Genomic DNA, 14,114 nt, shown 5'->3' with positions numbered 1-14,114 from the left:
AATCAACAGTTCAATGAGTACTTCAAAGGAAAAGATGAGACGTTTTGTCCAGGTTACCTTTTGTCCATGGTCTGATTCCACACTTATCATGACACATTTCTTGGTATCTCTGAGAATTTTTACAAATCTTCTCTTCTTCCTCTTCCTCTGCTCTTCCTTCCGGTCTTGCCTGCCCTACACCTTAAGGTGCCAATGGGGGTCACAACATTAATATAAGAAGTTTTATTGATTCTCAGTGTATAAACACAATTACAAAGAGCCCCCCATCCCAACTAACATTAAAACAAATGAGGTGGCTCCTAAAAATATACATCTCAGGTGTTGTAAGCCAGGGTAAAGGGGTGTGTCTCCATCATCCTCTGTATAATGAAGACATCCAGCTGTCTCTCTCCTTTTAATCTAATGCAGTTCAAGTGGTAAATGTGCTAAAGAGATGTCTGGTGCCAGGGACTGGATTAGGGCTCATAAACTGAAGCTCAATTTATTAGACAGATAGGCAGGTGTATTGTTGTTAGCTGGCTTTATGGGAGTGACTATAGCTCAGGGACAGAGCACAGGCAGAAGGTCTTAGGCTCAGTTCCTAGCATCTCTAGTTAAAAGGATGAGATGTCTTGCTCAAGTACATCTCCCACGAATCCTTGCCTTTGGCCATATTGGCTGGATCTGATGGGAGTTCATGGACATCAGCGAGGGGCACAGGTTCCCCAGTCAGGCCAGGCAGATGAACAAATAGTCTAAGACAACTTCCTGTATTACTGATCAATGAGGTGGGGTTTCCTCTTCTGGACGGTGTTGTATTTCCCCTTAAAAATCAAGTTTGCAATTGGGAAGGACTGTTGGATCTCTCCATTACCTGGGAAGTCCAGGCGGTATCTGTGGCATGAAGAGCTAGAATCGTTCACATGTTTACAGCAGTCAGAATCCCTCCTCCTCCTATGCCTTAAGTCACCAACAAGAGAGGGCAACTTTTAAACAGTTTAAAACAAGGATGGGTGACCCCTGTTGCTCTGGAAGTTGTTGGACTCCTATTTGCCCCTAGGAGTTGGAGTCTAGCAACATTGGAAAGGCTACACCAGGCTTCCTCAACCTCAGCCCTCCAGATGTTTTTGGCCTACAACTCCCATGATCCCTAGCTAGCAGGACAAGTGGTCAGGGATGATGGGAATTGTAGTCTTAAAAATATCTGGAGGGCTACAGGTACACTGCTCCTGGCTTCAAGGAGGAAGCAGCAAAATTAGAGGCAGCTGTCACTACATGGTAAATGCCGTATCCCCTCCAAAAATACCTCCCAAATTTATCCCCTAGCCCTCGCAATTTGGGAGAGGGAAGTCACATAACACTCTGCATAAGGCAAACCATTTCTAAAAAGAAATGTTCAATGGAACCCATGTTGTAAATGGGTCTGTCTTTTTGAAAACTACTGCTGCAATTGGTGCCAGAATACAGCCACAGGAGGAGTAAACAGCGTTTCCATGCACTCTGGCTTCCACCACAGTGTTGCATTGCTCCAGAAGTGGCTTAGTCATGCTGACCACATGACTGTCTGTGGACAGCAAGATGAGCACCACATCCCTTAGTCGCCTTTGACTGGACTTAACCATCCAGGGGTCCTTTACCTTACCTTACAGGAGTAGTGACTGGAACTGGCCAGTCAAAACATGCCTCCTCAGCTTTACTGGCTTTCTATGTTTCTGGACACAATTCAAAGAGCTGATTATAATATTTAAAGCCATGCATAGCCTGGGACCTGGGACTAAAAGGACTCACAAACCAGTCTCCTGGATGTTAAGATCTGCATCCATGGCTCTTCTCTGGATACCCCACCTGTGAAAGCTTAGGCTTAAGCTACAGTTCTCATGAGTTTTTTGAGGAAGTCATGGGATTTAAATGAATTCTGTGGACCAGAGTTTTTCTTTTAAGATGTTTTCCATTTGTTTCACTGCTGAGTTCCAGCGAGTTCTGGCTGGGAAAAAGCCCTGATAATGGGCCTTGTGTTTGTGGTGTTTTCTTTTTGTTTGAAAGTTGGTTTAGAAATTTCAGTTAAAAAGTTCGCCCATACTGAATTTGAATGCATGAAACTGCTGAAGCACACAAAGCTTCTTCCTCTCTAGGTCCATTATCAGGGCTTTTCCCCAGACAAAACTCGCTGGAATTCAGTTCTGGCACCTCTCAGGTAGGCACCATTGCTATTCTAAGAGAACGAGGATGGTGTTCGTGGTGACTTCTGGCACCTATTTCTCTGGAAAAATAGCATGGCCCACTATACTTTCTCTTAGGAGCACATCTCTGACAGCCACTCTTCCCAATTTCCCCATATGATCTGGACATGAATGTGTGGTAGCAGTAGAGTCAGAAGATATATTTGCATGCCATCTCCTAAGGCACTGAAAACAGGAAATAAACTCAGTATCATTGTAACAGCTAATAACTAGGTACCTCCCAGCCTTTCACTGTAAAAGAGACATGCAAGAACGTGCTGCCCTTATGTGTCATTTTATCCAGTTCTCAACATTTGGCGTGTTAGGAAGACTAGATGCAAACAAAACCACAATCTCCTGCCACCCCATTTGCATTTCCTTCTTTGATATCTCCTAAGAGCTTTTGTGTCTTAGAAGGGATATAAAGCTATTATTGGCTGGCTGCACATGATGTGGTGTGCATTAATGCTAATCCAGTGTCTGGGAGTTCCTAGAGTTGCTAGCTCAGTGGTTCTGTAATGTAATGAAATTTTCTTCACTTAAATTGGATCGATACTCCTGATATTGTCAGCTGACTGGTCTCCTGAGGCTCAGACCTCAAGAATCTCGGGCACTAAATAGCAGTGGGGACTTGTTCTTAGGAAGAAAATGGTCAGTGCCCCATGACCACGGGCAGACTGTGGCCAGTCTTGCAGAACCTGAGGCTACTCCTTCTCTCCTCTTCCCCCACACTATCGGTATTCACTTTCCGTTGTCTGTCTTCTTGCTTAGAGTCTGCGTCACTGTGGTGTGACTCCATGCCCATAACACCAGAAAAAAGAACATATTTTCCCCAAACAATTCCCATTGAAAATGGCTTTCTTGAAAGGCAAGGGCACTTACCAACTTTTCCTTGTGACTGGCAACACCCAGCCAGTTATTTGCATACAATCAGCCTCAAGCACTGTAACTGCTGGTTCCCATGAGCCAGTTTTAGATTGCCACTGAAAGCAACAGGGATGGCAGTGGAGAGCACTCAGAGCCAGGCCCACAGCAGTTGCTAGATAGCTTTAGTCTCTCTCCCTCCACCCCACCCCTGCTCTCATGCCCTGTGCTCCCAATGACAGCAAAATCACAACAGTCTTGCCCACTCAGATCATGGTGAACTGAAACTGCACCAGCTGCTGTGAGTCAGGTGGTTGCCTACAACAGCTGATCTCAGATTACTCGACACAGAGTTATGATTTGTCACACACCCAACTCAGGATGCACAGTGACATCCTGCATGAGATACACACCCAGTTATCCCTGCTCTAGCAAAGAATTATTCCTTGGCCATTCACAGTTCTCTCTTTTCTTTCAGGAAGTTCATCTCTGAAATAGCAAGACCAACCGAATAGCGCTTACTTATCGAGTTACCAAAGAGACAATTATACATAGTAACACCACAGGTCAGTTGGTTATTTTTTTCTATGCCTATGTTGTTTTCTTTTGGTAGTGGTTTTACTATAAGCACATGGCTGTTATTTTACTTCCATGTGTGGAATTTAAGGCTCATTGATTGGATTCAGATAAATAGTTTCCGACAATAACATTTTTTCAGGCACCATAGAGTGGGGATTGAATGGCAGGAGGTTGTGTGAAGCAGGTGTATGTTGGATTCACAGCCAACACTTGCTGAAGAAACTGTAGCCTAGCATGTCTAACAAACCACAGAAACCTTAATGCACTGGGCCTCTTCAGTCTGTGGCCATTTGATTCCCAATACATAGTCAAAAGCCAGTAAAAAAGAAAGTCTGAATCTGCCTACTACCAAATTGATAAGGGACCGGAAATTTGAACAAAGAGAAATGTAGAAAGAAATGATTCAAAATGTTCTAAGTCAGACTTTACCAACCTGGAGCCTTCCAGATGGTGTTGGACTACAAGGCCCATCAGCCCCAGCCAGCACAGCCTGATGGGATTTGTAGGCAACAATATCTGGAGAGCACCAGGTTGGCAGAGGCTAGTCTGAGTCTTTAATATAATTCAATACAACGTGCATGTTGAGCCAAAAAAATATTATTTTTTTATTGTCCACTTTGTGCCTTTGATGAAATAGGCTTTTGGCTATGAAAAGTTAGCAATACACATGTTGCTTCAGTGATAAGCAGTGTCCTCTTTCTGGAGTTCTGTTTTTAAAATAATGCAATGTAGGCAGAGATTATTTTTCACTCTCTACTTCTATAAGAGCTATAAGCCTAAATTAACTATTATTAAACTTTAAACTATTTTTAATTAAGCTATTATCACTAACTAACTTAATGATAATGCTTAGATATTACTACTAATTACTAGGAACACAGGAAGCTGACATATTCTGAGTCAGGCCATTGGTCCCACTGGGTCAGTACTGTCTACAGCAGGCTTCCTCAACCTCGGCCCTCCGGATGTTTTGAGACTACAATTCCCAGCATCCCTGACCACTGGTCCTGCTAGCTAGGGATCATGGGAGTTGTAGGCTGAAAACATCTGGAGGGCCGAGTTTGAGGAAGCCTGGTCTACAGTGACTGGCAGTGACTTCCCAGGATTTCAGGCGGAGGACATTTACAGCCCTTCTTGGAGATGCCAAGGATTGAAACTGGCACCTTCTGTGTGTAAAACTGTGACTCTACCACTGAGCTACTTACTTTTCATGTAAATAAGATAATGCAATTCCCTGTCCCTTTCTCGGTGGAATTGCAATACTTGATACGCTGCTTCAACCGATATCACCTAACCACTTGATCTACTGTGCATCAACGTCATTGATGATGTATTTGTTAGACAAATATATTATAATTACTATTCATGCATTTCAAGCTTAATTGTGTCTTGTTAGCAATGTATCAGAGAAGCCAAGGCACACCCAGGCTTCTCCACCCCAGCACCCCACCCTTTCTCATGGTATGTTGCCTATAGCAGCATTCTTTCAAACCTGTAGGATTCCTATGTGGAAATCAAGAAATATTATAAAATACAAGTGCAGAGAACTGATGTTGCAGTTATATATAGGTCTCACAACTATTTGGACCTTTTTCGTTTCACTGAGTTGGAAACGAGCAAGTAGATTCCAGTGGCTTAGGAAAAGCATAACAATTAAAATGAATTCCATTTCTGAGGCTCAACACAATTCACAGCAACTCATCCAAGCATAAAGCTATTTCATTGGCTCCTCTACTTCACTGCAGGCCACTTGTCAGATCAAGCTATTTTTTAATAGATATAAAAAGAGGCTCGTCTGGAGTCTATTTTCATTACTTCAGTAAAGAGCTGTGAGGCTCAGAAATGAAGGAAATGAAGGACAGTCCTATAGAATAAGAAATACCCCTTCAAATGTGAGACAGTTGATCACTCTAGGGCCAGCAGTCAGGCTGTGTTCCAGTGAAGGAAAATAACCCCAAAATTATCTGAACAAACTGAATGATGTGGATTTCCAGGTGGTTCCAGCATCACTGAAATGGTACATTACATTTTAGGACAGTCTGTAAGCTTGTCGTCATTACATGGTTTTGATTATTTGTGTTGTTGTTACCCTGCTTGTTGACCGTTTCTAAAGTCACTGCCGCACCGATTCTAAGCATTGACAACAGGGAACCAGCCTCTAGCCATTTGTTTGTCTGCTGAAAACATTTCTGTCTCCATCATTCAGAATAAATCTTTCAAGGCAGCTAACAAGAAGAATGGCAAAATATGGAACAGAGTAAAATATTGAAACCATGAATGATAAACTATTGAAAGAAAACCATACAACGCTATGCTAGAAAACTAAAAGTAAAAATAGTGAAGGAAGAGGTAGTTCATAATTAATTAAATTGGGAGGGGGGGGAATCAATTGTTGTTGGACTCCAACTCCCATCAGCCTACTGACCAGTAGACAGGGATGAGGGAAGTTGTAGCCCAGCAGCATCTGAAGTCCCATAGGATCCGCACCTATTAAAAGCATGAGGACAAAATGTTTTATTTAGCCGGTGCCTAAATGCTAGCAGATTAGGGAGATCATTCTGAAACTTGACCATGATCACAAAAAGAAGCCCTGACTTTAGTCACTACCTGCACCATTTCTGCGAGTCGGGGGAGCTGGAGCAGAGCCATAGCTGTCAACTTTCCCCTTTTTTAAAAGGGAAATTCCCTTATTCCAAATAGGATTCCTCGCAAGAAAAGGGAAAAGTTGACAGCTATGAGCAGAGCATCTGAGAATTATCTCAACTCGTGGGCAGATTTATAAAGGAGTAAGCAGTCCTTCAGATTCCCTGGTTCCAAGCTCTATAGGGCTTAAAAGGCCAAAACCAGTATCCCCAATTGCCCCCAGAAACAAACTGGAAGGGAGTGAAGCTATTTTAATACCGGTGAAGTGTTCTGACCAGTTGGTTTTGACTAATTTTCTGGTGACTACCATATGTTGAAATGAAGTTTCTGAGTAGTCTTCAGCTCATTGCAGGCTCTTCAGCACTTCTTCTACCTCACCTGATGATGGCATCCCATATTGATGGCATCACATGCCAAATCCCTGAGTGACCTTTCTGAGTAGTTGCATGTAGCATGAAATGCAGCATAGAGCTCTATGGGACCTCCTGGCCCTAAAGTTGTGGGGAAGAGGAAACATTATCCAGCATTATCTTCTGAAACCCATCAGTCGGGTAGGGACAGAAATGCCACAGCATGATGCCCCCAAATCCCAACATAGATAATGTAGATGAACACCATGGTCAATGGCAATGAGTGCCACTGAAAGGTCCAGGATAAGTCATGTGACCAGAACGTCCTGTTTTGCGACTTTGCATTGCTATAGCTGGCAATAAAACCTGTTCCTCAGAAATATGCTCTCATTGCAAGTCATGTGACTGCTTCATGTGTTTCTCTTGTATCATTCAGTGCAATCTTAGGTACTCATAAATGTCTCAATGTGTTACCAGGATTTCAAAGGCGGAATTGGTACCTGGGTGGGTGGGTGTGCTGTGTCCTGGATTTTAGGCAAGTCAATCGGAAAACCATAACAACTTTCGGGGTGTCCTGGTTTTTACTTTTTGAAATGTGGCAACCCTACTATGTGTTAACTGGGCTTACTCCCTGTTAAGCGTGCCGTGCTTAGAATTGCAGCCTTACTGCAGTAAATAAAATGTCGTGTCACATACTCATGTGTGAAGCAGTTCTTTCTCAAGGAACTCTCAGGGAACTCTTGCTTTCCCCTCCTTATTTTTTTACGGTTGTTAACACTTTCTGCCTGTACAGATTTGAAATGGAATATGAAAGATCTGAAGGACTTAACCAGATTTACAATCTCTTTCTCTATCTCTTTTAAACAGACACAACAATGAGTAACTCAAATTCTCCTGATTTAGTTCATACAGGAGGAAAACAAGGTAATGAAAAGATGGGGAGACTAAGCCTGGGGGCACATTATTGGCTTAAAAGACAACTGGGCAACCAAGTATAATATATTTTTGTGTGCTTTGCTGTACTAAAGCGACATTTTTCAGAAGGCAGGCATCCATGTGTTTTGTTTCAGCTTATTCTTCTGTAATATTTTGAGTCATACCCATAAAATAGTTTGATACCAAAGTCTGCATGCTCACATCCTGATTTTGGGCTTGGAATGGGATATGTGAATTGGTGAGATCTCTCTTTCAGTTTTAACAGTACCACTGTCTGTAATTTAGCCTTTCCTAATTAAGGTAAATTTTATTTTTATGGAAATTACTCTATGATTAGATTATTCTTATTCTAATTATCAGTATTCACCTTCTATAGAATTGTTTCAAGGCAATGTACAATAAAAACACTATCCGCTTATACTGAACACTCATTTTAAAATGGGTAGCTATGGCTGTCAGTACTAACATCGAGGGCCTTCTCGGTAGTGACACCCGCACTGTGGAATGTCCTCCCATCAGATGTCAAGGAAATAAACAACTATCTGACTTTTAGAAGACACCTGAAGGCAGCCCTGTTTAGGGAAGTTTTTAATGTTTGATGATTTATCACTTTATTATTATTATTATTATTATTATTATTATTATTATTATTATTTTGTTGGGAGCTGCCCAGAGTGGCTAGGGAAACCCAGCCAGATGGGTGGCATATGTATAAACAAACAAACAAACAAATTATTATTATTATTATTACTACTACTACAGTATGTGAGGCTAATTCTGTTTAGATATGTAAATAATACATGAATAGATATGTAAATAATCTAATACATGTTTAGATATGTAAATAATACATGTAAATAATACTGATGGCTTTACCATCAGTAGTACATCAAGAAAATCTTCAATGTTTTTCCTCGTATACTTTGAACAGGTGGGAAACCAAAACGAGGCAAGAAATTAAAACCGCAAAAAGAAAGTGAGGGTGAAAGTTCTTCTGAGGAGCTTAGAACAGAGAGTCCATCACAAGGTAACTCCAAAAGATTGTATGATGCTTTGTCTGTGTGCAGGGAGAACAGATCTTCACTTGGGAGCTAGCACTTGCAAATCAATATTCAGATAAACCCAGCAGCCAAGTTCAGACTAGTGCTGAGCTGAAACAGGGTGGACCTTCGCAAACCTTTCTCTCACCCACTCATTCTGCACAAAACCTGCAGAGTTCCCCCTCTGAGATATGGCTGCCACTGAGGAACTTTTGGCATCAGCTGTAGACCCATCTACAGTATTTCATCTATTTCCGCCCTGGGTTTTTTTTTGAGAGAACGGGTGGGATATGAATTCAATAAATCAGTAATAATAAATGCACGGGACTTTGTAATGCCTTGTCAAGTTTTGTTGTTGCCTTTCACTATGTTAGTATTTGTTTGTAGATGCTGTGTCAAATTATTAAAGAAATGATAACCTGCCTTTCAATTGAAAAGGGCACAAAAAGAAAAATTAAACCACAGAAACAAACTATAACAGGAGTTTCTATATTTTGACAGCAACATAAGCTGGAAAGTTTTACCTTAACCATATTTTTATCTGCTCTATATTTGTGCACTATTTTAGATTCACCCAGAGAAGTCGTTCCATATGGTGAATCAGGTAAGTCGACTAAAATCCTGAGCAGCACAGTTGTTAGGTTTGAGAGGCCCTTGGGTAATACCCCACACTCTGCATCTGTGAGTGGACCAACTGCTTCCTCCTTCATGTTGCTGCTGCAGTTCACTTCACCAGGGACATCTTTACCATTGGGCATAGTGGCGCGGCAACCAGGGCGCCAAGCTGTGGAGGGCGCCTGGCGGAGAGTCCAGGGAGGGGATAGCGGGGAGGTAAGCGAGGCGGAGCTGGGGCTTGGTGCCTGCACACTTACAGCGCCCTGTTTGGACCCTGTTCCGCTCTGCAGCACCAGGTACGAAGAGTGAGGCAGAGGGCAGGGAGAAGGCGTGGGAAAAGCCGCCTCAAAGAGCTGTGTACAGTGGTACAGTTTTGTGATTTAGGCTCAAGGCTCAATGATCTTGCAGCAACAGCCCCGAAATCTGCCCCGAAGTCCTGCCTTGTAACCTCTCCACCCCCCTTTCCACTGTGTGTGTGTGTGTGTGTGTGTGTGTGTGTGTGTGTGTGCGCTTCACTGCTTTAATATGGAAACGGTGTTGTTTTTTCCTGTCAGCTGGAGATTGTCTATTGTGATTGGTCCTTTTTCAACTGGCTGCATCAGTGGCTGTTACTGATTGGTTGTAACAGCTTTTGTTGTTGTTCTGTATTTTTTTTGGCGCTTTGGCTGACAAAAGCTGTTTTTTGGTGCTGCGTGCTTGTTCCAGCGAAGGTATTATTTGTCATTTATTACTGATCTGCCCCTGCTTTAAAAAAGCGCAGAGGCCCCCTAGAAAAAACACATCTAAATATTGGGAGGCGCTGGGCGGATCTTTGCACCAAGGTGCTGTATATGCTAAAGATGGCCCTGGACGTTTTCTTCTCTTTCTTTGCTTCTCTTCTGGGCCAAATTGACATGCCTCTCTCTCCTGGGAGAGACACATGTATCGGTAAACCCTATTTGCTGCCACAAAATGTATGAATTCTTCCTTAAACAAAAGGCTCCACATGGAAAGGAATGGGTTATATCGAGCTTGAACAAAGCAGCTAGAATTTTCTAGCTTTGGGATGTTTCAAGACAAGTCTTCATTGCTCCCTCTAGTGGTAGCTTCACTCAACGGCTTCTGTGCATGGGTTTTATTGTTGTGAACCACCTGACCTTAGGATGAAGGGTGGCATACAAATTTAATAAAATAAGTAAAAATAAATAAAACAATACTGTTATTTGGGTTGATGAGTTGCAGTCAGAAAAGCATGGTGAGCAAGGCAAGGAGCTGTTACAATACATAGAGGTTTATGTTTGGCCAGGTAGGAAGAATCTTCATATATATCCACTTCCTAGTATTGTAATGTGGTTTGTTTCTGGTTTCTTTTGCAAAAGGAGATGCTTGTTTGCTTTGGTCCCCTCCAGACGACCTATTTATTGAACATTCATTCTGATTTGTTTCCACAAAGATAGATTAGGTAATGTCAGCTGTTTGTTGAACATTTGCTCTGATTTGTTTGCAGGGAGATTTATACATCACTGTATCAAGTAATTATCCCATGTTTTCCAATGCATTTCCCCATCACTTTAATTCTAGCAAAACAATTTCCATTTTTGGGTGGGGAGGAGGAGGAGGAGGAAGAGGCAGGCTTGTTGCACAAGATTGCCAGATTAACTTTAATTGCACACCCTGAATTTGTCACTATGTGACTGAATCCCACCTCAAAATCGCGAAAGTCTGAAAGCACCTTTTATATCAGTCTGTGTTATTTTTCAGAAGTTGTGTGCAGAGACGGGGAACCTACAACTGGTAAATATAAATTGCAGATTATGTTGTTCTTTTCTATATAACCCCTTTTAAGTCTTTTAATGCCTTTTAAGTCTCATACAAGTACCATGTTATCTGCCTGGGCTATGAAAGCTTCAACATTGCATGATCTGCCATATCATACAAACTTATAAGCATAGAATGGTCCAACCCCCTGCAATGCAGGAATCTCAACTAAAAACACCCATGACAGATGACCATCCAACCTCTGCTTAAAAACATCCAAGGAAGGAGAATGTTTGCTTTTACTTACAAAGTGTTCTAAGATATTTTGTGAAATAGATTTGTATTTTAAAGCATTTTGGGCCACTCAATGGCGGATTTCCTAAAACAAAACAAAAAACAGAGCATATTGATCCAGTTTTCAAACTAGTCCTTGCTTGTGGCCACAGGTGCAGCTCGGTGTTTGGCTTCCTACGCCCCCCTCAATATTGTGGGGGCTGAGCCCCCTGTTAAACAATATAGAGGGCTCAGCCCATAGGAGTTGGTGCCTATGCTGGGTGGGCAGGAGACAGGCAGAACTGGCCAGGCGGAAGACCCCCAGGCCACAGGGCCTGCAACAGTTGACCCTATTCCCTGCTCCCAGGAATAGCCTTTTAAGAAATGCTGCCTTTGATGACTACCTCCACTGTGGGAGGCAGTGAAACTGAATTGCTGGGAATCACAGGTGGGGAGGTTGCTTTTATGCTCAGGTGTGCTTGCAAGCCTCCCTTAGGCATCTGGCTGGCCAGTGTGAGAACAGAGTGTTGGATAGGATGGGCCTTATTTTGTCCTTAGGTATTGCAAAATGCCCTGAGGTCCATTGACCAATGCACCAAATAGAAAAATGGCAACAATAATAATAAAGAATAGAATTCAGTGGCTAATATGATGTGGCTCAGCTTCAGTTTGTGTACCTGGGATTGACTTTTACTTTAACTGAAATTTCATTTCCCATAGCGTATGAAAATGTTCCCTGCCATCCACCTCACCACCCAAGATGGTGGCTACCAGGCATACGAAAAGATGGTAAGAGTTTTTCTGACCCTCAGACTCAGGCTGTGGGCACCTTACCATTTACTCTGGCTCCAATGCACTCCCGCCCCTGAGTACACATGACATTAGCCAGAATCCATATGTATGTTGTGGTTTCTTGAGTAATGCTGCTGTTTCCCTCGGACATGTGTTTCCATCCTATTTGAAGAAGTAAGCCATGGTTAAGCTGAGACGTGTGTTTCAGACATCCATTGTGCATCCACAACTCTGTTGAATAGGACTTGGCAGAGAGGTTGCAGGCACAGAGAAACAAATCAGGTCATAGCACGTACAGCACTTTAGAATGCAACTTGAAATGCACGAGGGGGAAAAGCCTAGCTGTGTTTTCAAGCCATTAACATGCACATGCCCTTAATTGCAAAACCTGCTCAGTGTGAACCAGAAGTTCTCCCATGTGCAGGTACCTGATAAAAATGCCAGAATTCATTCCTAGAATTGTGAATAAACAGTGTAGTGGTGGTTTAATTATGGATGTTTAAATTCTAATGCTTGTGTAATTGGTTTACACACTTGCAAACAGCTTCAAAGACTGTTTTGTCATTAAATAGTATACAGTGGTACCTCGGGTTAAGTACTTAATTCGTTCCGGAGGTCTGTTCTTAACCTGAAACTGTTCTTAATCTGAAGCACCACTTTAGCTAATGGGGCCTCCTGCTGCTGCCGCGCTGCCGGAGCACGATTTCTGTTCTTATACTGAAGCAAAGTTCTTAACCAGAGGTACTATTTCTGGGTTAGCGGAGTCTCTAACCTGAAGCGTATGTAACCTGAAGCATATGTAACCCGAGGTACCACTGTATAAGTAAATAAATACTGCATGTGAGCACATGTAGGACAGAGTGCCTTTTCCACAACATTGCATAATCATTGGCTTCCCGTCTTGGACTTCCATATATAAAGTTCCTAGTAATTAAGCAGTAAACTCGCTTAAAGTCTTCACAATTAATTGCTGATTCTTGGCGTTTTTAGCTGTGTGGGAATAAAGCATAGTTCCATATTTTAAATAATGTATATGGCTAAGAAGGTTGCTGACTTAAGTTCTTCACTTGAGTTGATGCCTCTGGAAAGTATACATAAATTATATATATGTACAGTGCAGTTAGTGAAAGTACTGGCTGTTGGTCTAAAGTATGTGAGTAATCATCCCCTTACCCCACCCTCCACAAACATATGTATTCCAAAAGGACATGACCTTCACTAGTACAGGAAAAATTTAAATTGCAGCCAATAGGGGCATTGAGTTTGATTTTATGATATCCTTTAAGAATGTAAGACCCCTCTCTTCTCTCTCATTTCAGATGAATTCTTCCATTTTGTCATTCTTTGTTTTGCCATTGGAACCTTGTTGGTTTGCTATTACAGATATAAAGGTACATCAAAACTGGAATGCACTGCTTTCATTTGGGTAACACAGAACATAATGTAATACAAACATATATATGTATATTTTTAGACTGGACAGTTTCCCTTGGTATTGGTTTGATGACCTTCGCAGGCTTAGAAACAACTGGAATATATTTCGGTCTAGGTAAGTGTTTCACATGTACCACTTGAGACAGCAAAATAAGCTGCTTCGTGTATTTATACCTAGGTATAAACTTTAAAATATACCAACATTCATTTGATGTTTAAATTACAGTTTGAGCTGTAGTGAAGCTATTAGCGTGTCCAGTTTTCTTTGCATATAACCATTTGTCTTTCATTTCCCTAACAGTGCACCGCATTAGAAGTATCCTGGAAAGTTTCATCCCCCTGCTTCAGAGCATCAGAACGCCTGGTAATACCTTCTGCCCTCTTCATGTGTGTTTATATACCCCTGTGGAATCATTTGGGTACAGCACATAGATAATAGTTGTAGTTTTGCCATTTTTTAATAGAAAAACTCTATTCATCCCAGGAAAAAAGGGCTCAGGATTAGGAGATTGTGTGTCATCTCCGAAGATTGTCATGGTTTTGAGGAGAGACCCATGTAAACTTTCCTGAGGGTCCTTAGAGACAGAGTACTAAAAGCACAGACTTCTTCGTGCTTTTAACCAGCAGGCTTGTGCCTATTGGGACTGCTGCCT

General features: G+C 42.0%; 1 protein-coding gene across 5 annotated transcripts in view; it reads left to right on the top strand.

Moving 5' to 3' along the window:
* TMEM40 (transmembrane protein 40) overlaps positions 1-14,114 on the top strand; it is a 28,734-nt gene that overhangs the window by 12,853 nt on the left and 1,767 nt on the right. For 3 of the 5 annotated variants that reach the window (XR_014506700.1, XM_083421918.1, XM_083421917.1), the window contains 9 exons: positions 3,541-3,628; positions 7,502-7,558; positions 8,502-8,597; positions 9,179-9,214; positions 10,966-10,998; positions 11,956-12,024; positions 13,347-13,418; positions 13,502-13,576; positions 13,763-13,825. Coding sequence is in view for 4 of the 5 variants with exons in the window: in XM_083421918.1 (XP_083278044.1) it covers positions 7,510-7,558; positions 8,502-8,597; positions 9,179-9,214; positions 10,966-10,998; positions 11,956-12,024; positions 13,347-13,418; positions 13,502-13,576; positions 13,763-13,825 (493 nt within the window). In the remaining variant the exon portion in view is untranslated. The remainder of the gene's footprint in view (positions 1-3,540; positions 3,629-7,501; positions 7,559-8,501; positions 8,598-9,178; positions 9,215-10,965; positions 10,999-11,955; positions 12,025-13,346; positions 13,419-13,501; positions 13,577-13,762; positions 13,826-14,114) is intronic. The other 2 variants (XM_083421920.1, XM_083421919.1) reach the window with 2 other exon arrangements.

This window comes from Podarcis tiliguerta (genome assembly GCF_965153285.1).
Source record: "Podarcis tiliguerta genome assembly, chromosome: 2".
Classification (NCBI taxonomy): Eukaryota; Metazoa; Chordata; class Lepidosauria; order Squamata; family Lacertidae; genus Podarcis; species Podarcis tiliguerta.
The sequence above is the reverse complement of the archived record's forward strand: the minus strand, read 5'-3'. Positions and strand labels throughout refer to the sequence as shown.